The sequence below is a fragment of the Callionymus lyra genome, chromosome 17 (genome assembly GCF_982586985.1).
Source record: "Callionymus lyra chromosome 17, fCalLyr1.hap1.1, whole genome shotgun sequence".
Lineage (NCBI taxonomy): Eukaryota > Metazoa > Chordata > Actinopteri > Syngnathiformes > Callionymidae > Callionymus > Callionymus lyra.
In genome coordinates, this window is record NC_141834.1 from 3,143,644 (window position 1) to 3,171,624 (window position 27,981).

The 27,981-nt window shown below is 41.2% G+C and overlaps 1 protein-coding gene across 1 annotated transcript; it reads left to right on the forward strand.

Moving 5' to 3' along the window:
- Window positions 1–372: 372 nt before the first annotated feature.
- On the forward strand, window positions 373–27,981 carry plcl2 (phospholipase C like 2). The gene is made up of 7 exons (XM_087812201.1): window positions 373–665; window positions 906–1,343; window positions 13,563–16,046; window positions 16,930–17,133; window positions 22,004–22,079; window positions 26,652–26,761; window positions 26,864–27,981. Exons 2-7 carry the CDS (start codon window positions 1,083–1,085, stop codon window positions 27,059–27,061), a joined length of 3,333 nt encoding a protein of 1,110 aa, XP_087668327.1. The 5' UTR covers window positions 373–665; window positions 906–1,082; the 3' UTR covers window positions 27,062–27,981.

Here is a 27,981-nt window from a genome sequence, read left to right on the forward strand (position 1 = left end):
TAATGCTGCACGTCCCCTCATATGTGAAAGTCAGGTTCTAACTAGGAATCATGAACTCTTACTAACATGTGAAACATTCATTTGACTCTCATATAAAGAAGATCACGTCACTTTTTATTTGTGCAGGCTTTCTCTACATTTTGGGGGGCTGCTATGTTTTTCTTTATGTTATTAAAGCATGTATTCAAACTGTGTTTTGTTTTTAATTGTTAAAGGTCTTTGTGACCCCGGTCTGAGAAAGGCAGTATTTTAATCGACACTTTTATGTGTTTTATTGACACATTAATGTTTGTTTATAGCTCGGGGGCGCGCTTCCAACAAGATTGACAGCACACCCTGTATGTGCCTGCGCGCGCCCCCGCGACGTACACAACTTTGTTCCTTTGGAAACGACTTTCCGCCTCGTTCTCTTCCAGCTGGCGTCGGAACCGCGGCTTGTGGAGGAGCGAGCAGACCCGGGGGCGAGCCTCACGATGCGGACCGGGTGACATTCCCCGGGCGGTCTTAACTTTGAGCCGCACAACTCAACTTAAACCAAAAGCTAAGCTAGCGAGTGGAGGCGAAAGCTAGCCGCGGCTAATTAGCTTCCCGCAGTCTTAAAGGGGAGGGTCGCCGACTGTTGTGGCTCCAGAAACTTACAAAGAAGAGCAGGAGAGGAAGAAGAGGTGAGTGTTTGGCTCACAATGGCGAGCTTTTCAAAGACGGTCCATTGAAGAGGGCGTGTTGTGACGGTCGATGGATGGGAACGACTTGAACAATGCGCCGCGATGATGGTTTATTATCAGTTATTATTGCTGCAGGGATGAGTGACAGCACTTTGGTTACTTAAGTGTCGTTCATGATCTGATGGTAATGATATTATTGTGTTTATTTATTTCAATACATCTTTCATACTCTTTCTTCAGGGCACAATGCAAGACCCGAACACATCTACCGAGCAGAGATGATAGGGACTGCAAATGGTACAAGACGATCGAGCCAACAGGAGGGCTGAAGTATAAGGATCTCCTTGTGTGTGTGTGTGTGTGTGTGAGGGAGAGAAAGAGGTGTGTGTTTGTGTGTGTTTGTGTGTGTGTGTGTGTATGGCGGAGTTTCGGGAGAACGGCAGGCTGCCTCGGTTCAGTCCAGAGGATCCCGCCGCGCCAGTCGACGAGGCGGCCGGCGAGACGCACTGCGAGGAGGTGTCGGTGCTGAATGGAGACTGTTGTGGCTTTTCCGACAAAATGGTCGGTTCTGTCGACGCACCTTGCAGCCAAGGCGTGGTGGACAATAGCAGCAGCAGCAACACCTCGCTGGAGTCGGATGCCAGATCGGAGATCCCTCGCAGGAGCAGCATTATCAAGGTAAACATGCACTTGAACCGAGCCTTTGGTGGCACAACACAGAAATATGTCTTAACACCCTCCAGCTGAGCAGATGACATGTATCTTCTGTGTGTGCAGCAGACCACATGCGTGTGTGTGTCTGCTACTAGAAATATTCCAAATGCTTTTCATGCCTTTCCTAGACTTCTCCACAGCAGTACCAGAACCGAAACATTTAAAGCGTGAATCTATCCGGCGTGTCATGGATGCAAACGTCTTAGAATTTTTGACAAAATAGCTTCTTCTTTTTTTTTTTTCTAACATCCCACTTCCTTAAAGAGCAACTCGTGTGGAAACCTAACTCTCTCGACTCGATCGCATGTTTCAAATGTTGAAGTCTTCCTCTCCAAGATGCATGACCATGATTTAAAGATATTACTTTAGAAATTTCTCCCCGGTCTAAAATCTCAGTGAACAAGAGGTTACGAGAGTCCATTATGATGTAATAATGGCTTCACTCCTCCTCCACCCAGCTGTAATAATGCCCTGCTTTGTTTATACAACGAGTCCAGATGGAGTCTACTGACTCCTTCAAGAAACACCTTAAGACGTTTTTATTTGTTCAAGCTTTTCCTTGATTTTCTGGAACTCCTGTTGTGTTCTCAGTTTTATCTTGATCTTTAAAGTATATACTTTATTGAATATTGTTTTGATTGTTTAAGCGCTTTGTGACCCTGGTCTGGAAAAGCGCTATACAAATAAAAATTACTTACTTACTTAATTACTTCCTAGTAATAGGTAAGTAAAATTAAACAAGATTTAATCCGTAGTAGGACAAAGTGTGTCTTCAGTGGGCGGGGCTTAAGCACACTTTTAAATGTAAATATTTAAATTTAAAAAATAATTTTGTACAAACAGACGCGTACTGATGATACAGCAGAGGTCCGAGGTTAATTTAAGAGACGCTTAAATCAGAATCAGAAACTTATATTGCCATTCTTGTAAATACAACTTTTTTGTGGTAACAGTAAAGATGAAAAGAACGAGTTGGATATTACACAAAATAAGCAATAGAGAAACAGAACCAAGCACCAAGGAAGCATTTCTGTGTCGCCTATCACACTAGTTTCCCTTTAATTGTTAAAAATACATTTTGTTTGTGTAGTCACTTTTTGACTATGACACAACAATACAGGCCATCCAGAAAAAAACTTTTGATGTCTAGAAGACGAGTCTGTTTCATGGGCTCTTGAAAATGTCAAAATGCATTTTAATTGTTCCAAACTGTTAATTGTTTTGAATGATTTAGACATGTCTTCATTCAAAAAATTACTGCATTTTCATTATTTATTTACTTTAATCATGCCTTCACAATTTTTTACCAGTGAAACCATGTCACTCTGGAAACTGTTGCTGTTTGTCAAGGATGTGTTGTGCGTAGGATATCCTAAAAAACAGGTCTTACAAGTGGCGCTTAATCAATATTTGAAGAGAAAACAAGAAGCAAATAACTGCTAACTGTTTAGTACATGCAACGAACAAGAAGCCCAACCCAACAATTAACCACCACGAACGTGACTTAGCAAATAGTTGTTATGTTTGCCTGGTGTGTAACTAATGTTGCTGTGTTGTGAAGTTATGTCAATTTTGCCCTGCAAAACTAACTAAACAATCCCTTTTTTTTAGCATTTATTTTTGCTGTTGTCATGATGGAAGGCTATAATTGCAAGTTACCTTCTGTGAGGTCGGACACACTGTCTATAAACAGTGCATTGTTGTATATCCCAACAAAATGTTTCAATGTGATTTTATCCAACATTCAAATTCGCAACGGAGTAATCGAAAAAAACTTTACAGTTATAAATAGGACTTTATAGTATATTTTCTTAGTGTGGATGCAGGGGCTGGAGCCTATATATCTATATAATCTTTGGGTGAGAGGCAGGGACACAATGATTAGTAAGTCCATCACAACTCACACAGAGACAACCATTTTAACACACAATTACACTTACGGACACCAGATAATGATGATATATAATCATTTTAATTTGAGCTACTTTGATGGACAAAACATTTCTCCTGGTCTTGAAAAGTGCTCTATAAATACTAATAACTTACCTTCTTGCATGAAAATAATAATAATCGTACATACAAGGAACTTATACACAGACTTATACATTATACATAGACTTGAACAAAATAAACCAAAATAAATATGTTACAGTTTTACCTACTGAAGGCTTTTCCCTGATTTTCTGTGACTCCTGTGTTTTCTTATGTGTCTTGGCCTCTTGAAGTTTATATTTTAACTGTGTATTGTTTTTGATTGTTAAAGTGCTTTGTGACCCTGGTCTAGAAAGGCACTTTACAAATAACCTTTACTTACTTACTTACTTACTTACTTACTAATTAAACTTTTAGCCTAATGGGCTAATCTGGAAGAGGTAGTTTAGTGATGAGCACATGTTGTTATTATTAAAGTGCACCATTAAACTGCGGGTAAAGTGTTTTTTGTCAACCTAACTTTTGGATAATACGTTAATGTTTTTTATTGAGCTATGAGTTATTTACCAAATGTGGTAAATTTTAAAAGATGTATTCTTCAGCCGCCCCTTTGGGTCTGAGAGAAAAAAATGGGCGTAGTTATTTGTGACGTCAATGTTGCCAGCGTCATCTCATCGACTTCCATGTAAAATAAGTGAAATATGCAGAAAAAGGCCTTCATTGGAGGGATTTTTCACTTTGTCTGAGTTTCGAAGAATGGGGAGAAAACATGAGGATGATCTGGGATATTAGCAGATGAACTAAAATGAACTCTTTATAGATGAAAATCTTCACTAGTATCTGACTGAATGTGCAGCAGAAATGTACGACTACGTTTTCGAAACTAGATTGTAATCATCATAAAGTTTAATACTGGAACACTTACACACATACACACACAAGTTTAGTGTTGTTTTTTTAAGTGCTGCACAATATTTCAGATTTGCTCTAGCTGTAAGTATTCTCATACTCCGTTGATTGACATGTAAAAAGGACTATGAATATATGATGATACCACAAAGTTACATCAGAGTCACTGACATCATATATTTGAGTTCATTAACATATAGCCTTTATTAGCAAATGCAGAATATAATGGAACTAAACAGACAAAATGAACAACTTCTTTGCTAAAATAAGCCTGCTTAACACTTGTTGCAGTGAACAGAGAAGGTTCTAATGGACTTTAGGGTTATATTAAAGCGTGTTTTAGAAGCAATTTTATATCTGCTTCTGCTGGAGATTAAAGATGTCCACGGTCCTCGACAGAACTTTATGTTCCAAATCATACTTTCTCTTTGCGTTTGTAAAGGTGAATATGTTATAATCGTTATGACATCAAACGGATGTTAGATGTGCAGTGTAAAGTTGTGAGAGTCAGCTGAACGCCACCATGTACTATATCTCGGTCTTTTCGGTATGGGGGCACACACCTATGAGGCGTTAAGTCCAGTGGTTTTCCAGCAGTTTATAATCCTGAATGTTCGCTTGAAAATTAGTTCTGTACGGCTGTGCTTGGAGAATTCTTTTCAAACATTTGTGTAACTTCTGCTTTTAGTCCAGATTGATCTAAGAGAGGCGGGGCTTAGAGAAATGGGGAAAATCTGCATTTTATGGAAATGTAGGATGATCGCAATTAAAAGAATTACACCACTTTGTTTGGGATATATTTAACACAATTATTTGTTGTATATAATTATTAACCACTTCACCCACACTTTATTTTGCATAAGAGGGCTTATATAGGCAAAGCAACGACTACAAATGAATTAAAACAATCTCTTTTTGTTGTTTTTATAAACATGTGCCCCAAAACTTATAAATAAAAATATTTGACAGACGCGCATAATCTCATCGTCTTGAATAATTGTTAATACTGTGGAACACCCATGACTCACCACGTGACTTCGCATCATGTGATCAGTACTCTTCACCATCTCAATGTTCTCAGTGTAACGTTTGTTTCTGTCTTCATGGCAGTTGCTCAATGGGTGTGAGCGATGAAGACACTTCCTGCTGTTTCCTCAATGCCTTTAACTGTTTTTCTGCAGCACATGGCAACAACTGCAGCTGTCATGAAGACAGTTCACAGCAGATAGGAACAAGTCCAGTTTCTGTCACCGAACAGAACATCTATTTATTGTCTCCTCTGCCACGAGATAGCAGCTAATGCACAAACATATCCACGAGCGAGTTCCGTGATGTTATTTGTTCGGACAACAATCGCTCTTTATACGACCCAAATGTATGTCCCTCTTATGACAACTTATCACTTCTATGACCTTATCGTATTATTCAAATTTCATATTTACTCTCCGCTCATAAATCTGATCAGTGTTTCCAAATTACTCAATTACTAAGCTGTGGAGACTTACTTGGCAAAGCTGTCGGATTCTGATGTTCACATTGTGATTAGAAGTTTAGCAGGAAAAGGATGTTGCACATGAATGTCCTGTTTACGCTTCACAGAAGTTTTATCGGCTCGAGACCTGAGGGAGATTTACTCTGGAATCTTTGGTGAGAGAAACAAACTTTTGGTTTTCTGGTCTGAAAGGTTTATTAGAGCTTGCCGATTTAAATCCGATCCTCAGGAAACGTCAAATCACAAAGAGACATTGTTGGGTTTATAACTGAACCCCATTCTGTGCAGGCTCACCTCGCTTAGTTTTGCCCTTCATTCCTTCTAGAACTGACTTAGTTCCCTGGATTCCCACCAAACCCAGAAAACACCTTTCTGTTGTTCATGCTGGTGTCAGATGGCTTTCACCTAAGAGTATTCTTTAGCCGGGGGCATGATTAGCCGGGGGGCCCGCACCTCCTCTTTGGAAGTGCTTTTGGCAACCCTGCGTTTGGCACCAGAGCATTGTTTGTTTTTGATCTGCCCCTCTCTCAAAGATTGATAAGTGTTTTATTGACATTCTGCCTTGTAATGCTCCAAGTAATCTCTGACTGCACAAGAGCCTGTCTGAGTTCCAGGGCTGTTTTCCTGCAATTTATTTCGGTTGGATGCTCCCTCGGCCGGCCTGTGGGCTCAATACTGAGAGGGAGCGGAACCTTATTTAGTGATGTCGGAAATTATTTAAAGGTCTTTAAAACATGATTTGTTTTGAGCTTGACTAATAACACTCGTACATAAGGGGTCATTTTCGACTTCTGCTGGTCCGTCCATCTGTCCTCAAGGCGGTTGATATTCAGGGCCTCTGTGGAAACTGTTAATTTATTTAGAAAGGTTCGGCGACCTGATTTTGAAAGTGTGATATTTGGCAATTAAAGCCTCAGAGCTGCACTGCAGAGGGAAGTGCTGGAAAATTGAATAATTTCGCGTTATTTACCCCACAGCACAGCGCACCGATGAGCAAACATGCTGGGAGTCATGGCACAGATGAGCACGCTTGATAAATTGGAGAATGGCCGATTATAATCTGGCACTGGGAATGCGTGAACTGTTTTCATGCCATTGCCACACCCGTAAGCAAGATTTGATTTAGCCAGTAATTGTTTTAGAAATTAGACATTTTATGCACTGCAAATGATACCGGGTGTTCTTAGGTCAACAGAAAGAAATTCAGCAGATACAGGTCTTTCTTGCAGGTAGGTTACAATGTTTGATGCCATAATGGCACTGGTTCTGACATACCCAACCAAAAACACCAATTTCTGGGCCTTATTTCTGTTTTGGTGTCATATTTGCAAATAATATACTGTAAATACAAACATCAACATGTTTTTCAAAATATGGTCATGACGGTGATGAGCATTACACACTCCCTCATTCACGCAGGCAACATTTACCCCCAAATTATACTGACAGCATTGGACAGATTTTCTACAATTGAAAAGACAACCTTTATGACTCTGTTTAAATAGTGTTTTATTTTCATTGTAGAAGGCACTGTCTAGCATCGTTACCATAAGACCGCGATTGCTCCTGATGGTTTAGCCGGCGCGTTGCGTCGCAGCCTACTCCCATCAGTTTCTGATCGTGTGTGTGTGAATGGGTGAGTGCATAACTTAGTGTAACACACTTTGGGTGCAGAGGAAAAGGGCAAGGAGGAGGAGAATGCAGAAAAGTAAAACACGTAGTTCACAAGAGTCTTAGAAAATCTGTGAAATTTGAATGTGTTGCAATATACCATAACTGATCCACAGTCTAGACAATGGAATTTCATTTTGTGTAGCAGGAGAGTAGCAACATATCAGAAGGGTTTACATTTTTGGGCCTGTCTTTCACTATGAGAACTCAAAGATGTTCCACAGAAAAGGATCTGCGTCGTATATTAGAGAATGGTATCCATAATATGTTCGGGGAGTGGTGCTCAAAATCTTTCAGAATGAAAGCTAAAAATGACAAAATGATCAACCTAATGCAAAACAAATTTAAATATCTTGTTGATTTTCTTTAATGATTTCACTGTATGCATGTTTTGAGGGAATCTAAGGCCTTGTATGATGAAAAAATGTGTCAAACAAACCTAAAGCCACACTCTGGAACGGACTGTTTTGACTAGGTCCTCTTTTTTTCTTTTTGCTATGATCAGGCACTAAAGCGTGCCCTCGTCGACGTGATACCATTTTTTTTCTCAATAAACCATACCCTGTCTGACCGCCATCAGATCAAACTATAATGGGATGGATGTGGTTAAAGTTGAGATGGATTCGAACAAGGAAGCCTGTTTAAAACACCATCAGTAAGACTGTTATGACGTGACGGGAGGATGCAGATGACGCTTCATCAACCACATGCCAAAGAACGCACATCTCTAAATGCGTTCTGTTCTTTCACGTACTAAATACAGAAGTTGTCTGAACTCCACCCAAAAACACATCCTCCCACTCAAACCCTCGCTCACATTTAACCGCCCCGGCTTTGCAAATGTGTCCCTGCTTTAGTGAAGACAGCTCTATATTTAGCAGCATTGTGGCAAAGTAATATGTACTTCTCCAGCGGTCTCAGGGGGATCTTCAAGGTTCTTTTCATTCTTCCTGCTTAGAAATAAACGCCGCTATTTTTGTGCAACCACATCTTTTTTAGAGAAAGATCACACACTGGAAACCATCAACAAACATTTTAAAAACCAGCAGTGTCTTTGAAAAAAAGGAAGAACTTTGGGTGGAGCGCAACAAAGTTGTTCATTCTTTCTCCAGAAATATACGCATGAAAGTTCTCTAGTCTAAATCTCTCAATTTTTAACAGCATGTTACAGTATTGTATTAAACTCGCTAAAGATATCAATACATATTTTATTGGAAAATAGTTTGCCTGGTGGACCCTTTTGTTACCAACTTAATACGTCTTCTTAACGCGTCCATATCTGTCCTCCCCAACTTTTCAATCTTCTCCATTGACAACCTCAGTATCTCCATCTCTTCCCTTACACCCGAAGAACACTTGCATGTCTCCACTGTTCCATCCTGCCTGCACTCACTTCTTAATCTAGGTCCATCAGAACTCTCCTGTATTTACAAAAATGTTAAAAAGGGTGTACATGTTTTTCATCTCTAATAAGTTTCATTCTAGTAACATTTAAGTGGCACTAATGTGATGTTGTAATGTTCATTAGATTCTACACAAAAGTATTCCACTGTACCTCATGAACAATGACATGACTCCCCTTCTGTCTGTTTAAAAGTCCCTCCTTGTCTGAGATGTTTACCACTCGTAAATGGTGACTGTGCTGTGTGTGGGTGGCCGGTGGCAGGAGAAGTAATGAGCCCATGACTACGCTACACTTCCCACGTCTCACCTCCATTCTCTCAGACAAAGCGGATCTGTCCATTGTTTAGCAAACAGTCGGGCGTGTGACGAAAACAGCCGCGACCTGCGATGTCACCCTGGCGATAACGAAGCAGTGTTAATTATGCCAAAAAGCGAAGATGATGTATATGTTTGTGGGAAGAGTTCAATATCAGCGACACTCTCCAATTGCCAACAAGTGAGCTCTGAATTAAATCTTCCGTGAGGCGTATTGGCCTGTAATGTTTGCCGCCGGTGATGACTGAAGGGACTAAAGTGATACACAACGGTCTGAAGCACAAATCTTGTGCTGTAATTGCGTGTCTGATTACCGTGACCACTTGAAAATTCAAACAGCTTTTGAATGAGGGCTTGTATAACTGTCATTATGGAAGGCTCCAGCACTCCTGCAGTAGGACCACCCAAACGAAGTTCCTCCTAAACGATCAGTGTGATGGAAAAAAGTAGGGTTTTATCCATAGCTCGCTAAAGCTGAGCATTCCAAACATGGATGAAAAATGAGTGTTGAGTTAGAATGTAAATGTGAAAATGATTTTATTTAAATTGGAAGATTATTTCTTTTTTGTTTTGCATGTTTTGTCAAAACCATCATAATCAAATATTACTTTAGTTTAATTTCTGGAATGGTTCAAGTCATACCACAGAAGCTACACACACCTGGACATTGACTTGTTAACAAGTGAATATAATAAAATTCCAGGAGTGAATGTTTGTTATTGTAAATATGTCAAATAGTTTTTCCACTCCACAGTTAAAGCTTAGATCGACTCCGTTGTGTTGGGATTTTCACCGGCCTTGCTACCTACTCACGGTGGGCAGGACCATCATTACATAGTACCACTCAACTTTGAGGTAATGGTGCACTTACCGGACTCAAAAGGTTCTGGACCTCATCAATGGAACACCTTTTTTGTACCGACTTGGATTGCTTCAAGACGCAGCGAAGCAGGCATGATATCCACTTTGAAGTACCTTGGTGGAAATGCATCTCCTTTAACTTTACCATGTTTTATTGTACAGAAGCACTTTATATTTGTTCCATCTTATTTTATAGCTAGCTATAGACAATCGATCCATCAAGACAATGTGAAGAAAGAAAGAAGACGGTGTCCTTCAGCAGCATGCCAGCACACAGAAAAAGAGAGTTGAATGTCTTCATTTTTCGTTCAGTCTTGTGGATCAGAGGGTAGTAGATCAGGATCAGAAATCAATATGAATAAAAAGTGTCCTAAAAACTGGATAGGTAAGCGTACATTGACAAAGTAAAACCTACCCCTAATGCATATGTGGTGGAGACGTGGCCAAATATAGAAACTCATCTTGGGAACGAATGTCCAGGCACTTCCAGGTGAAGTGATGTTTCACAGGTGGACTGACCCACTTCCTGTAGACAGGATGGAGATAATCCTTTTGTTTCCATTATGTGTCTAGAGGTTTACTATAACAAGCTAAGCGTGTCCGTGATGGAAGCGTGTACTCTTCGAAGATGTTTTGTTGAACTTTGTCCACTGCTAGTTTTTCAGGTTTATATGAATCTGGGAATGTCTAATACAAACTTCTGGCTTTCCAAAAGGAAGAGCGATGAAATGGAAAAAGTTGATTCAACCTTTGACATGAACGTGCCTGGAAAGATAAAAGGTTGACGATAAATAGGGACTTTCACTTGACACTCTCTATTTATGGCTTTTCTCTTGATGAATGAGGCTCAACCATGGAAACTTACTACAGTACAGACGCTCTCGCCACCTAAACCTTCTGTTTTTTTTATATTGAGGGTTATTTGGGTTTACAGTCGTACAGAAACATGGCCAAGAGTGCATTAAAAGGCCTAAAAAATAAGAAATAATGAAATGTGAGTAAAAGTAAGGAAATATACTTTGAAGGTTTATTTTTTCTGTTTACAATGTTTGTTTAGCAAAGGAGTTTCCTGGTGATTGGCTTAACATTTTGCGGAGCCCCTGGTCAAGCCTAAGTTCCAAGTGCCATATGGAATTGGTCTTGGTCCTCAGGTGCAGGAGATGGCCATCTTTTCGCTCTTGATCACGCTCTTGAAGGCATAACCTTGTTTATATTGTTATAATGACAATCATACACTTCTCTGACTGCTGTTTGCTACAACTTGTTATGCTAGAAACACATTATTAACATCCTGGTATTGGATCTTTGTTTAACTTGGTTAAACACAGGAAGCTTTCGCTCACATCCTGTGGGCACAGTCCGCACGGCACGCTCACTGTTTCAGAAACAAAAGCTGTTCACTGACATGGCTTGGTTTTGTATCGTTAAAGTTTGAATCAAAAGAGCTGGTGAACAAACACCGTGGAAATATTGCCAGCGTACTTCAGCTGTGGCGTTCTAAACCGTTCATGGTAAAGAAACGACTTAAAAGAACGGAAGACGATATGTAAAATCAATACACACCAGCTGATGTGTCGATGCAAATGAAATGTCCTGCTCTGTGTGGTCAGGCGTCACAAAGGGACTATTGATTGTGGTTTGTTTGCTCAAGCTTTGTGTTCAAAGCGATCTCTTCATGGATTGTTCAGAGTTTGCCTCTAGGGACACCGAAGAAGGTTATCTATGTAGGATAGTGCTCATCTGAATTACCCCTATGATTCTTAAATTATTTTTAGTCTTCGCCAACCTAATTCACTGTTTACTCTCCGTCATCTGAGGTGTTAGTGGTTTACACAAGTGCTGCTTGCCTCACCCACACTTATCGTGGATTGTATAAATTGCTCGAGGGCGTTTAATGTTTTTTCAACCTTCACAGATGTGTGGTTGAACAGCTAAAGTCATGCTAACAAATATTGACTATGGTTATTTTTCTGGCGTGTTCACTAGTAAAACATGTGGATTTAAAAGTTATAACTCAGAAGTTCTGGGGAGGATCATAAGGAAAATGACACCTTGTTTAACTTTGTGTCATTTGGCAGATTTCAGAATAGGGTTGTAGATCGTTTGCTATGACACATGCTACCGATTGTGTGATCCTCTTTTCTCTCTCCGAGTTGTGTAGCAACGTTTAAACTAGTTTCTCTCCTTGGCTGGGATGTGTGCACATTTTTGTGTTTTTGTTAAAGCCAACTCTGAATGCCAAGCATTGGCCAACCTCGGCCATCTTGCCGCTAAGCACGTAGCCACATCCTGCGCTTTGCACATGTGCTCGGGAAGTGACCCCTGAAGTAATTGAAACTTCAGAACTTTATTGTTCACTAGGGGCTAGAAAAAAATGGTGAGGTAATCGATTATGGCATGATGTCACATCAATTATTATCGACTTGGTTATTGTTGACACCACTATCCGAAGGAGCCTCTAGGACCTAGTGTTTGGATTATGGCCTCTACAAAGAAGATTGTTTTGATTGTTTAGACAGCATGACTTAAAGGATTCTTGGGTGGATTTTCTTGAAATCTTAAGGATAGCTTTCTCATCTGTTTTTTTTTTTTATTTTTTTTTTTAATTACGTGTATGTCTTTCTGTTGGTCAGAAAACTAGGAGGTTTAAACATGTTTCAATAAAATGTCCAGGACATGTTGATAATTGGAAAAAGAACTGGATCCAGAACACAAAACAACTGTTTAAAACACAATTAAAAAATTGGTCATGGGACATTGTTTTATGGTTACTAGATAAGATAACCAAGCCTTGACAAATCTCACCATGCTAGGAATGTGCTACTGAATTTGCCTGAAAGCACAGTAAAAGTGTTGTTTGTTGTTTTAGTGATTATATCATAAACTGTTTTTTGAATTGGTAAAAGGTTATTGGTGGAGGTCTACACCCTCTGGCAGATATTTTAGCTCCATGGTAAACTTCTTAATTTGTTTAGGTTCATCAGGGCGCAAAGGTCCGCCTGAGAACCTGAGGTCTCTGCTTATGTCTCAAGTTGAACTGATGATACATAAAACTTCAGTCAAGTAGAAAAGATGTGGGCTTCCTACCATGAGGCGATTCGAATTCCTGAAGGGTTGGAGAGCAGTTGGTAGTATTATGTCTGCATTCCTCATCTTATGTTGTCCCCCTCAACTCATCCTGTGTCTTAGATCTGATAATCCGCTATGTCTGTTTGGTTCATAAAACAAAAAAGCAGCCCTTGTCTGATGAGCGAATTCATTTACAGTCAATTATTCAACAAATCAATTGATCCACACACTTTTAAAAACATCTACCTGTTTGTGAAGTGTCACTTCAAGCTTCTTGTTTTTTTTTTATGGGTGATTGGCTTCACAGCCCAATTTAAAAATACAGGGATGTTTCAGTCAACCTCATCAATTCAAACACATTCCCAGCATCATTCATTGATTTCAAAAGCTAACCACCTGTACAATACTTTTCTCAAGTAAGAATTCTTAAATGGTTGAATGTCTTAAGAAATGCCCTTCACTGTATACGTTTGTAAGGGAGTTGTTAAGTGTTGTACCACTCTTTTATGAAATTATTTCTTTCTCCGCAGGATGGATCAAGACAACGTAAAGAAAGAAAGAAGACGGTGTCCTTCAGCAGCATGCCAACAGAAAAGAAAATCAGCAGTGCAAGTGACTGCATCAGCGCCATGGTAGACGGTTCTGAGCTGAAGAAAGTGAGGTCCAACTCTCGGATTTACCACCGTTACTTCCTCCTTGAAGCTGACATGCAGTCTTTTCGATGGGAGCCCTCCAAAAAAGAATCGGACAAGGCCAAAATCGACGTGAAATCCATCAAGGAAGTCAGAACGGGCAAGAACACAGACACTTTTCGAACTAACGGTACTTACGATCAGATATCGGAGGATTGTGCTTTCTCTATTATCTTTGGTGAGAACTACGAGTCTTTAGATTTGGTGGCGAACACTGCAGATGTAGCCAACACGTGGATTACAGGGCTTCGATATCTGATCTCTTACGGGAAGCATACATTGAACATGATAGAGAGTAGTCAGAACAACATGCGCTCTTCTTGGCTCGGGGAACTTTTCGATGAAGCTGACGGCAACAAAAACAAACAGATACAGTTGTGCTCTGCGGTTCAGTTGGTCAAAAAAATTAACCCTGGGTTAAAAAATGTGAAAGTGGAGCTGAAGTTTAAGGAGATCCATAAAGCCAAGGACAAAGTAGGTTCATGGGTCACAAAAGAGGAATTCCTAGAGGTCTTTCACGACCTTTGTACTAGGCCTGACATTTACTTTCTTTTTGTTCAATTCTCCAGCAACAAAGAGTTTTTGGACACCAAGGATTTAATGATATTTTTGGAGGCCGAGCAGGGTATGGCTCAGGTTAGTGAAGACAGCAGTCTAGAAGTCATTCAAAAATTTGAACCTTCTAAAGAAGGCAGACTGAAGGGTTGGCTTTCGCTCGATGGTTTTACAAATTATCTTTTGTCTCCAGAGTGCCACATATTTGATCCAGAACACAAAATAGTTTGCCAAGATATGAGCCAGCCATTATCCCACTATTATATAAATGCATCACACAACACCTACCTAATAGAGGATCAGTTCAGAGGTCCCTCTGATGTCACTGGCTATATTCGTGCTCTTAAAATGGGCTGTCGCAGCATTGAGCTGGATGTCTGGGATGGCCCTGATAATGAGCCTGTGATTTATACTGGTCATACAATGACTTCACAGATAGGTTTTCGCAATGTCATTGATGTCATAAATAAGTATGCTTTTGTAGCATCAGAGTTTCCTTTGGTACTCTGTTTAGAAAACCATTGTTCTCTGAAACAACAAGGGGTCATGTTCCAACATCTTAAAAAGATCCTGGGGGAAAAGATGAGTTTAGATTCACCGAAACTCGACGACTGTTACCTCCCATCTCCAGCTGACCTAAAGGGGAAGATTTTGTTAAAGGGTAAGAAGCTCAGCACTAACTGCACTGCCTCAGAAGGTGAAGTGACGGATGAAGATGAGGGCGCAGAGATGTCGCAAAGAATGAGCATAGAGTCTGCAGAACACCTTACCATCACACCCAAAAAATTCCAGTTGTCAAAAGATCTTTCTGATCTGGTGACATTGTGCAAATCTGTGGAGTTCAAAGACTTCCAAATATCATTCCAAAGCCAGAAGCACTGGGAGATATGCTCTTTCAACGAGGTGTTTGCTAGTCGATGTGCAAACGACTTCCCAGGGGACTTTGTCAACTACAACAAAAAGTTTCTTGCACGTGTCTATCCCAGTCCTATGAGGATCGACTCCAGCAACATGAACCCACAAGACTTTTGGAAGTGTGGTTGCCAAATTGTAGCAATGAACTACCAAACTCCTGGATTAATGATGGATCTAAATATTGGTTGGTTCCGTCAGAATGGAAACTGTGGATATGTGCTCCGTCCAGCAATCATGAGGGAGCAGGTATCCTATTTTAGTGCCAATACTAAAGATTCAGTGCCTGGTGTTTCTCCACAACTTTTGCACATCAAGATGATAAGTGGACAAAACTTTCCCAAGCCAAAAGGCTCAGGTGCCAAAGGAGATGTAGTTGACCCCTATGTATACGTGGAAATACATGGTATTCCAGCTGACTGTGCCGAACAAAGGACTAAAACTGTCAACCAGAATGGGGACAATCCTCTGTTTGATGAGAGTTTTGAGTTCCAGATAAACCTCCCTGAGCTTGCAATGGTGCGCTTTGTGGTCTTGGACGACGATTACATTGGGGATGAATTTATTGGGCAGTACACCATCCCCTTCGAGTGCCTGCAGCCAGGTTTTCGGCATGTCCCCCTGCAGTCTCTAACGGGCGAGGTTCTTCAACACACCTTGCTGTTTGTCCATGTGGCCATAACCAATCGTAGAGGAGGTGGAAAGCCACACAAAAGGGGATTATCTGTGCGGAAAAGCAAGAAGAACAGAGAGTATGCCAGCATGAGAGTGCTGCTGATCAAGGCTGTTGACGATGTCTTTAAAATGGCCTTGCTTCCACTGCGAGAGGCCACAGATCTCAGAGAGAACATGCAGGTGCAGTATTCATATTTTGTTTGTCTTGATTACTGATTCTCAGAAAAATCCTCAAAGCCATTTTAAATACACAATGAACATTTTGTCATCAGTTCAGCAACAGAAGACAGGTTTCCTGTCTATACCAAGAGTAAAAGCATTATAATCCCCTTTAGACTGTTTCTTCAAGTACTTCATGGTGCTATAGCTGATTAGGGACTGTTAAGGTCATTTATATCCCAAAAAGTACAATTACATTTACCTTCATAAAAACAGGTCCCAGTGAATCACAACGAGTAACCTCGGTGTGGAAGGCATTCAGTGTGGAGAGACATGCAGATGGAACAAAAAGGAGAGGAAAGATTAGGAGAATAGCGGTGAATCTATTAGTTTTCATTCAATCGATCACTTTAATCCGGTAAAGATCAAACAACGTCCACGGCATTTTAGTTCCATCTGGATTTTCAGGCATTTTTCCCAAGCATGATGCAAAAATAGCAAGAGATCATTTCATCAATGCCTGCAACAATGTCGTCCCATAAAAGAGACCGGGACTTGTCATCCTGCAAATGTCTCCTCAACTAATCATTAGCTAAATGATCTCTCTTCTAATGTTTTGTTCGACATTTCACACAGTACTTCTGTCAGCCTTCTCATTCTTAAATTAGCTCGCTGACAGAGTGAAAGTTATTTTAGTCTGCCATTAAAATAGATAGCAATGACCTCAATCACACATGCTTCTGATTGGCTTTGTTTTTGTTGACTTAAGATTGACCTTTGCAATGAGAGATATATTATGTCATTTGTATTTCAGCATTTTAGCAGTCTAAACAAGCCAGCTTGTTACGAAAATTCCTTGTTTAAAAATCAATAATTGTGCTTTTTTTCTCTCTTGATTCTGCAGAATGCCATAGTGTCTTTTAAAGAGCTATGTGGCCTTTCCGCTGTTGCCAACCTGAAGCAGTGTATCCTAGCACTTTCCTCTCGACTCGCCGGACCTGACAACAGCCCGCTACTGGTGTTCAACCTCAGTGACCAGTATCCAACCATAGAACCCCAGGGTTTACTCCCAGAGGTCCTCAAAAAGGTTGTCACAAGCTATGACATGGTGAGTGTGCAGAGTTTGTGGTACGATGTGACAATTTTCACTTGCTGCTCGATCCTCTCATCAGTTCGACTCTGCATGCACGAGGATCTGGTTAGATAAGAGATAGCTGTGTTAAGTAATAAAATCAATATTTATGCAACGCGCCTAAAGGGGGTCATCCTGCCATTAACGTTTGTGTATTGTATCACTGTCAGTGAATCCTTCTCTTGTCTGGTCAAGTATAATTATCTGGTAATTATGTACATGAAGATTAACTATCCTTGACACAATACCTGCTGCTAACTGATGAAAAGTCACTTTTGCTTCTCATGTGTAGTTTACAGTTCAGTTCATGATCACGGTATGCTATGAATATAACATGTGAGAGGACTGTTGGTCGAGCAAGGGTCAGCTAGATAAATCCCAGTGGGGGGTCAACTTTCCTCAGCCTCTGTCTTGACCAGTTCTGGCGTCTTAGGCTCTAAGGTACCCAGTGAGTAAACATGGATGTCTTTGTACAAAATGGTCACATCTCTGTCCCAGCTAAATTCTCTCAGGTACATGGCCAATTATTTTGGCAATGAGCTGAAGCCGTAGCCAGAACCAGAACTGATTCGTCTCCTAAAAGAAGGTCCCCTTATACCTGAGGCCAGAATACTTACACTTACAGGCTCCAAGTCCTATGGGAAATCATTGAGCAATATTCTCCTACCAAGAAGCATCATGGTCCCAGGGGTAAAACCAGAGTCAATCTTAAAGTACCAACATTGGACGTTATTTGGTTGTTTGAGTGCTACATGTTACACTGATAATTGTGTAAGCAGATGATTAATGTGACCCTTCTTAGACCCGGACTCGAAGTCACAGTAAATGCTGTGAACGACAAGATGGATGGGGAATTTGATTTGGAGGGACGGAAGAAGAATGTGACGGCTGGTTTGAGAGCGAAATTGAATGAATTAAGAGCAGGGACTAAGGAGGGAAGCAGAAGGCGTCGATCATTAGCAGCTGCCGACCGAATAAGGAGCAGATGAGCACAAAGGCGTGAATAAAACTGTGAAAGTCAGATGTAAACAGGTTTTAATAATGTATAGAACAATATAATTAGACGTACAGGCCTGCTATCAAAGGACACCACTGGGGGTTTCCAGCCTTTCTTCCTCATTGGCAAAAAATAGAATCTGGGTCTCAATCCCTGTCCGTTCATGTCCCAGAAAAAAAGCAGCATGATACCAGTTTGGTCTTAGTAATAATATGTCCTGGTTTCTGAAGTTCTTTGGAGCCATTCAACTTGGTTAACAATAAGAACTTGCATGTGATTCTGTGTTGCAGTCTTAGGAAGACTGTGTACTACCACTCCCTCACCAATTAACTAAGTGATCCTGGCTTGGTTTAGAATCCCATTATCCTGGAGGCTAACAAACAGAGCTTGTATAACAAACTACTAGTGTTGACACGATACCAACAATATCCTTAGTCAATACCTATGCCAGTCATTTTATTCCATACTTCGATACCTTTGATACCATGGTATAAAACATATAAAAGTTTATTTTTAGTATTCTGGTAACAAATTATCAGTTCTTGGGACAATCTTACAAACTTCTACTAAGACCTGAAGTGACTTCAATCACTTGTAAATACAATACAATTATATGAGCAGACCTACTGCCTTGAGCCATGAAGTCATCATGAGTCACATGTATTTGCATGTTTTACATTCTAAATCTTCATGCAAACTGATGCTAATCCACAAATAATGTTTTGGTTGTTCCAGCAGCACATCAGGCATTTCTTTTTTAAATTATTTGTATTTATCTAAGTGCCAACTTCTTAAGTCAGGATGACTGAAAGTAGAATTCTATCTTTCCTTTCTATTACTTTCACTAGACCAGCCTCGGAACATTTGTTTACTGTTGGTGACTTGGTTAGAGCCATATTGCTGTTTAGGAGTTGGCCAATTTTCAGTGATTTATTTGGACTTTTTTAAACGTCAGCCCAACTGCTCAGCCGCCTGCCAAACTGCTACTTTAACTGAACAACAATAAGCTCCAGTCTAATGACACATTCCATAGTTATGGTGACACTTTTTCAAGTTCAGCCTGACGGTGATAATAATATGTTTGAAAGACGCAAAACAGAAGATTAACAGTAGCTTTATTCTTGGATCAATAAGTAAGTAAGTAATATTTATAGAGCGCTTTTATAGACCAGGGTCACAAAAAACAATCAAAAAAATTCCCCAAAAAATATATACTAAAAAGATCAAGATAAGACAGAGAAAAACACAGGTGTCCCAGAAAATCAGGGAAAAGCCTGCACGAAAAAAAATGTTTTAATATGTTTCTTGAAGGAGTCAGTAGATCCATCAAGCGCAAAGAGAGAGGAAGATCGTTCCAAAGCTTAGGAGCAACAGCCTGGAAGGATTTCTCTCCACTGGTCCTGAACCGTGGGTGTGGAACCATAAGTAGATTATGATCCACAGACCTCAGAGCCCAAAAATAAAGTATTAAGTTGTATAAAAAGTGGGGTGAATGATCTTCAAATGTTCAGAGTTTTCCCTGGAACTTCCAAAGCTGTACAGCATCGGTGCCAACTTTTCCTCATGAATCTTCAGAAAAACATCACCACCTAATCATTTGAGCAGGGGTGGTTTTAACAGCACTGTGTGTTCCGTCAGAGAATTTTAGCATTTGAGGAAAGACAAAAATATATAGCCTACCTTGAACTCAAGTGTATTATTACATTGTCAGTATAAAAGGCCTCAGTTAAGCGGGCATTAAAAAGAAACTATTTATGGAACTTGAGACATGTGGAGGCTATTTTTAATATTAAACCTATGAGGTAAACAAAAACCATGGACATATATAGCTATCGTATGTCTTTCTTATTTTTACATTGAAGACCTTGGAATGCATTTTGCATATGTTATCTTGCATATGTGGAGGAGAGAGTAATGACCTCATTGGGCATAGCCCTCTCTGGAATGTGTAAGGTGGCTTCAGAAGGACATTTTCAAGGACTTGGTTTATACGATGTACTATAGCAGCAAAGCTCATCCAGAAGAGTGGCTTTCTGTAAATCAAAAATCTCCCCTGCTCATCACGGGTGAGACGTTTTAAATTGAATTACAACATCCACGAGGTATATGATGGTGGCCACTTGAGATTTTGAGATGCATGCACCTTATTGATATGTCCATCAAAACATGTACAAGTCTTTCTTCATGTCCTCTAGTAGGTGGTTAGAGCCTCAAGGCCCGAGGCCAAATCCGGTGCAGAAAGGCATTTTGCGGCTCCCTAGAGATTATAGTGTTCAAGATTTCGCTGATGGAGGTACTGTCAATCTTGAAAGTTCAGATGTGAGGGAATTCCATAAAAAACAACCCGAGGTTGGAGAACCCTTTATAGGTTGAGTCTTGGTATCCTTCCTCTTCCATGCACTGATCGAGGATGATGCAAAACCTTTAAGTAAATAGACAATAGATGTTTGTCTTTTGTTCAAATGTTGTGTTATGTGACAGTCAAATACTGTATGTGTGCGCAGGAGACATGGTAGAAGAAGGACCAGGAAAGCATATTCGGGTGATCGGTTTGTTGACATCGAAAAGAAACGGTTGTAATAAATAAAAATTGGTAAAGTCATGTTTGATTGACATGAGCAACCTTAATAGCATTACGTTTCATACTGTCTTCATTTGCTGTCTAATAAAGTTTCCTCCTCTCCCCCCCCCATAGAACCTTCCAGCATCTTGTTTACTCTTCATTTGTTCCTGCTGTGACCCTCATACGCATCATTTGCCTCTTTCAAATCCCTGCCACACTAACGTCCTTGTGTGAGCAATATCAGTGTGTTCTGTTGTTAATGGAGAGCTGCCTCTCATCCGTGGACGGCCTACTAAACCCCGTGTTAAGCACCACCATGGGAGTTAAATAGTCTGCCCGTCAGCAGAGTTTTTGCGCTCAATTAAAGATGCACAACACAGCGGCGCGGCTAAACTTAGCAGCGCGTAGCTGTAATTTCAGGCATCACACTGACACAAGGCGCTTCCGGGTGAGTCACAGGCTTACAGGTTTACTTCGCTCGGAATGTTGTGATGCCAAACCAAAGTGTTTAAGTGTCTCCGAAACTGCTGCTTATTTAGAAGTCTGTGTTTTTCACAAGGTCTACTGTCGCATGTCTATTCATGAATTCATTCATGAAGAATGCGCTGACAGAATTCAGACTCTCTGTCTGTGGAGAACAATGAGGATGACATGCTTGTGAAAAATAGATGCTTTATTTTTTCTGGAAATGAGGAGTCATGGGTTTTATATTCCCAGACAAAGGGTACGGTGTGCATCGTGGAACAATGTGTCGCAGAAGATGCCGTTCAATTATCATTTGAATAGAATTCGTGAGAGCGTTCTGCTGCCTCCACACAAGACGGAGCAAACGAGAATACACATGGACGAATCGATCAAGAGGGAATTTGATCATGTTGTTGTGAGAAGTCATCAAAAGATAGACGATAGAAGAAAATGTGTCTCATTTTTAAATGCATAGGCTTCCTGAAATCTGGCTTTTACTCACGAAATCCTCCATTTTAAAACATTCATTTTAATTTATAGCCAAACTGAACATATCAATTCTGTGTGTTTTCGCAGTATTTTGTTCCTTGTGAGACAAAACAGCAGTCCTCCCTCCAGCCAAACTTGTAACTATTAATACAGCGGCCATATTGTGCTTTCCCTCTAATTTTGGCTTTTCCAAACTGCACTTCAGCGACCTCGCCCACAGAGGAGCCTTTAATAAAGGCTTGTTGTTCGGAGGCCTCCGCAGCACTTTATAGCTGGAGCTGTGCTGATGTGGGAGAAGGAGCTAATATGACTTATTCTTCTCTGTGTGTCAGGTGATCCAGACCAGCAAGACTCTGCTGGAGAGCTCAGAAGCGGTTTCCGAGAAGATTCTACAGACGCAAAAAGCCGGTAAGGTGGATGTTGCAGTCACATATTTGTTATAAGTGTCCTCTGGATGTAGGTTAAGAAAGCAGAAGCTGTTGAAGAAGTGTTTCATTCACACCCGTAAAACCTCCACGCTGCATTTTAATTACAGGGGGATGAGTGATGAGTGGGTGGGGTTCCCACTCGGGGGGCCGGACAGCCATCGTCAAAGCTGAACAGCGTCACAGTCCAAATAATGTCACTGTCATGACTCTTATTTCACATTTCATTCAAACTAGATGATGCACAACAAACAATAGCATCTAATTATAAACCAATCCTTAAACAATATTGGATCAATGTTGTTATCTTAATGAAAATAAACATTGAAACAAAAGCTCCCAACTTAATGATGATATAAGTGTAGAATACTAATGTTATTTATACGGTGGATCTCATTCATGAAGCTCGAGTAAATCTCTGTGCAGATTTGCTCATAAAGGTCTTCCTTACAAACTCCAGATTCATAAAGGATCTGATCGTAAACATGTGAGTATTAATGAGTCATTATCATCAATCTCTGCCCATGAATGACCATATAAGGAGGTGGAGATTATCCTGTCCACATGTCAGACACCAACAAGAGAGAAAATAACTTGAGGTGGGGATCCAAACAATTGTGGTTGAAGTTTAGAAACACAATTTCTTCTCTTGGTTGTGCATTTGTGGCAGGACTGTCAAAGTGCAGGGATGTGACAGATGCTGTTAATCCTCCTGACTTTACTAGCCTAACAGACGTTAAATGTATACAGTGGCGAGAACAAGTATTTGCTGATTTTTTTAAATTTTATTTGATACATCAGACAAACAGAAATCAATATTTGGTACAGAAACCTTTGTTTGCAATTAAAGAGATCATACATTTTCTGTAGTTCTTCACCAGGTTTGCACACACTGCAGCAGGAATTTTGGCCCAATACTCCATACAGATCTTCTCCAGATCGTTCAGGTTTCGTGGCTGTGTCTGGGCAACACGGGCTTTCAGCTATCTCCAAAGATTTTAAATTGGATTCAGGTCTGGAGACTGGCCACTCAGGGAACTTGAGATGCTTCCTACAGAGCCAGTTTTTTAGTTGCCCTGGCTTTGCGTTTCAGGTCGTTGTCATGCTGGAAGACCCAGCCACGACCCATCTTCAATGCTCTTACTGAGGGAAGGAGATTGTTGGCCAAGATCTCAAGATACATGGCCCCATCCATCCTCCCCTCAATACAATACAGACGTCCTTTTGCAGAAAATCATCCCCAAAGAACGATGTTTCCACCTCCATGCTTCATATTTGGGTGGTTTTCTTGGGGGTTTTGCTCATCCTTCTTCTTTCTCCAAACAACTTCTCCCATTCCTCCTCTGGATCATCCAGATGTTCATTGGAAAACTTCAGACGGGCCTTGACATGTGCTGGCTTGAGCAGGGGGACCTTGCGTACACTGCAGGATTTTAATCCATGATGGCGGAGTGTGTTACTGATGGTTTTCTTTGAGACTGTGGTTCCAGCTCTACTCAGATCATTAACCAGGTCCTGCTGTCCCCTCACTGTCCTCATGATCATTAATGCCCCACGAGGAGAGATCTCACGCTGCATTTTGATAATTCTGATAATACATACAACAGTTCTTGCATTCTCACCAAGCTGCTTGGCTATTGTCCTGTAGCCCATCCCAGCCTTGTGCAGAGATACAATTTAATCCCTGAAGTCCTTGCACAGCTCCAAGGTCTTGGCCATTGTGGAGAGGTTGGAGTTTTTGGACATGTCTTTTATACAGGTAATGAGTTCAAACAGGTGCAGTTAATACAGGTAATGAGTGGAGAACAGCTTCTTAAAGAAGAACCAACTGTTCTGTGGGAGCCTTCATTCCTACTGGTTGATAAGCGATCAAATACTTGTGTCATGGAATAAAATGGAAATTAATTATTTTAAAATCATCCACTGTGTTTTCTGTCCCTCACAGTTGAAGAGTACCTTTGATACAAATTACAGCCTCTACATGCTTTGTAAGTGTGTCAAATACTTGTTCTCCCCACTCTACATGATCCAATTAAATTCCTAACAGACGAACCACTGTAGCCACAGAGGATCTTGGAAGTTCGATTTAATTTCGGGGCTTGTCGCAGAGGATGACTTGGCTGGTTCCGAGACACAATATCTGGATTTGAAGATCATCATGTGTATTGTTCACATAACAAAGTAATATGAATGAAATAGCTCATTTCTAATAGTGAAAAACATTATTTTGGTGCTTTCTTGAATTGACACAAACTGCTCAGCAGCAGGTGTGAAGTTTCTAAGAATCTTACACAAGATCGGAGCCACTACAATATTGATAAATGTCAAAATCCCATACATTTAACGCTGCTTGTGTTTTACACACATATTCGTTCTGCCCACCCTTAATGAATGAAACCCAGTGTTGTGAAGACCAGCGACGCTCTTGGTGTGTTTCTTGAGATCTCTCAAGGTCACAGAGTTTGTTGGGACTCGGTAATGAGAAGAAATTAAATCATGACAGTCGTTGGCTTCATGATGTAGAGTCTGAACGTCGTCTAACTATTTCATAGACGGCTAATTTATTACTGAGTAAGCCTTCTGGAAACACTGTGCGAGAGGAAGCGAGGTAAGACAGAATGGCTTTATCGCTTTCCAGATGGACGACTTATAAAATATTCATGGCCTCGGCATATTGGAGAAGAAAATTGCGTCTTTTTAACTAAAGCAAATGGACTCTGCGTGGTCTTGTGTGTTTTGTTAAAGCCGCATCCTGTCGCCATTGTTGTCGCACTGTGTGCAGGAATCTTATTTTCCAATGCCCGATTTCCATAATATCATTTACGCTCATGGAAAGAATAATCTTAGAAGCTTCCTGATGGTTGTCACCGTAATTGCTGCCACCTTCTTCTTCTCCAATATCAGTGGTTATACTCCGAGTATCTCTTTATTTTTACCTTGGATTTCAGTACTTGATTAAGCTACCATTTGTACGAACATCATTGATGCCCAACATGAAATGAGGTTTTTGTTTAAAGAGGTTAATTTTGTTGTGTAGCAGAGATTGAATGAAACAATTCTGCTTTATTATGCTACCATGGATGATGCGGTGCAGGAAAGACGGTTTCAATGAACTTTGCCCTCTTCACGAACAAGCTGCTACACACACAGCAGCTGACTCGTGTGTTGGTGTGTCTTCGCGGGTTCGCTCCTCGGAGCACTAACTGGGTCATTACCAAATTAATTCCCCGCTCACCACGCTGGATGCTTTCAGCTATTAAAGTTGTGAAAAATGTGTCACGTTGAACTCAGACGGGGCTCATTATTTTCTTCAGTAAAAACGGACGTGTCACTCAAACTGGAGCTCTTAAGTTCTAATGAGAGTGGAGGCGCTTGTGTCTGCATGAACTCAGATCACTTCTTGAGCAATTTTCCCCGGACGATAGAAGAGGCGTCCATATTTGACTCTTGGTCAGAATTTGGAAGGTTCTTTGGATGGATCCGGTGCGATCACAAGCATGTAGTGAGCTTTAATACCAGTGGAGGTTAAGGGTTAGGAAGATGACGTTTGCAGTAACACATCAGTAAAAAAATGAGCGTTTCCTGTGAAGAGACGCAGCTGTGAAGAGCGCCGAAAGAATCAGCTTTGAAACTTTGAAGCTGATGAAAGTGCTGACACAGCGAGACCCACTCGAGACCCGCTGCAGTGCAGCCGTGTAATAAATCATGTTTCTCCAGCGCAATGACACTCGAGGAGAGAAAACAATCACTAATATTCCACCGTGGCCGATGTCATCATGCTCGCAGCTCGGAATCTCTTCACTCTTCCGCTGCCAGGCTCCATGTTGCTAGGCAACCGCCACAGTGAGTTTGGTGCGAGGAAGAAGAGGAAGCTGTGAGGCGTCTGGAAGCACAGTCATGATTCACGTGCCTGTCAGTAAGAGCCCTGCAGTCACGAAATGATAACCTCAGCCCGGATTTAATCGGACTTGTCCGGCCGTGTGCGGGAATCGGGAGGGAGATGATGCCGGGAAGCATCCAGAGAGTGTCTGTTGCTCAAGCGTTCGCCCGGCTGAGACGCCCGCACATGCTGTAGCCCTGCACCTATTAGGACCATCTGATGATGGGGCTCATGTGCATGCCACGTCTCTATGGCAACTGCACCCCGTCCACAGCGGATTCCCAGTCGCTGTAACTCCCCTCCTCCCATGCAGGGACGCCGCTCGGCTTATGCGTCACATGCGGCCGAGCATCCAGGCGAGGATGATGATGATGAGGAGGAAACAGAGGTGGGAGGGCACATCCTTCCATGTTTGATGCCTTGATGCTAATACTTTAGGAAGGAGCGTCATGTCTGTCTGCCCACACCATTTTACTCATCCCTGCCATGAATAAGCCGTTTTCTTTCTTTCCCTCTGCATGAAGTGGAGCAAGTAGGCGAGTCTTCCTGGAAAACTGAGTATAAAATCTGGAAGTGAATGCTAACAATGATCTTGAAACTGACTACAAAAGATCTCAAGCTTATATTTTATGGCTGCAGATAACTCAAGTCTCTGCCTTCACTTTTGTCCCTCAGCAATGGAATTCCACGAGAACCTTCATGACCTGGCTGTGAAAGAAGGACTGAAGGGTCGGAAGCTGAGCAAGGCTGTGGAGAGCTTCACGTGGAACATCACCATCCTGAAGGTAAGTGGCTGAAGGAGGCCTGGAAGATGTTTGAACTCTTGTTATCTAGACAAGATGCTTACCTACACTATGTAACTCTGGTCTTTTTCTCTCCGGCCTCAGGGACAAGCGGACCTTCTGAAGCACGCTCGCATGGAAGTCCAGGAGAACCTGAAGCAGATCCATTACGCCGCACTGGCCTGTAACCTGAGCAGAGGCGGCTCAGCAAGCAGCTCGTCCAGTTCCTCCTGCAGACGCAGCCTGGAGGCCATTCCCGAGAAGGCCGTAGCCGAAGAAGTCCTGACCGACGAGGACAACTGAAAACTCTTCTGGGACACAAACCATCCACATTCCGGCTATGACATTCCCAGTTCCTTCCTGACATTTCAGACTGCTCAGTGACTCAGAAAATTGTATTTTGGAAAAAAAAAAGCACAAAGTTCGGGAGAGTTTACGTTGTTTCGTCAAAGTGTCACGTGAACATACGAGCGTGTGGTTTTATTCTTGTTATTATTGTACACTTGGAAATAAGATTCTTTTATAAAAGTGATGTTGAAGGAGGTTCATCCGTCTGTCGAGGAGGAACTGAACGACGTGAACTCATCGTCCTGCTCTGAAGTGAGGGCGTTTTTATCGTTAAATAAATAATGTGCACTCCACTGACCGATGCTGGCCATAACATTATGACCACTATTCCTCAGGTCCTCTTTCTGCTGTAAGATTGGAGTGATGACGTTGACTGATCTGATATGCATTGGTCAGTACCTGAAGAAAAGATGCTTATGTACGGTGTTGCTGAAAAGTCTTTCATGGACGAATGTTTTTGCTCTGGGTTCACAAACATCCATCATAGAAGTTTGACGTAGCATTCAGGAGATCATTGAAGTCAAAGGTCAAGGACACACACTTGTTACAGCAAGCAAGTGTTAAGGATGATGCATTCAAATGCTTGAAATTAAGTATGTTTGACATGAAAGCAAAGCACCTGAACACATCCTTCCTGATCTATCACTTGTTGATAGTCGTTCCCCTGCAGCAAAAACGTTGTGCTCAAAAGGATTTTCAACTGCTGGCATTAGCTCAAACGGTGGCTTATCACTGTAGAAGTCACACACACACACCACAACCACGACTAACTCCAGACAGTGGTCATAATGTTTTGGCACATCAGTGAAGTGTCTGTTGTCTTTATGTTTGTGGGTGAAAAACTTCATCACTGGTATAAAGGCGTGTTTCCTCAC

Bases quoted from the DNA above. Each gene is read 5' to 3' on its own strand.
- plcl2 (XM_087812201.1), top strand. From the start codon at position 1,083: ATGGCGGAGTTTCGGGAGAACGGCAGGCTGCCTCGGTTCAGTCCAGAG. The intron at 1,344-13,562 runs GTAAACATGCAC...CTTTCTCCGCAG, and splicing joins GCAGGAGCAGCATTATCAAG to GATGGATCAAGACAACGTAA. The intron at 22,080-26,651 runs GTAAGGTGGATG...TTTGTCCCTCAG, and splicing joins TCTACAGACGCAAAAAGCCG to CAATGGAATTCCACGAGAAC.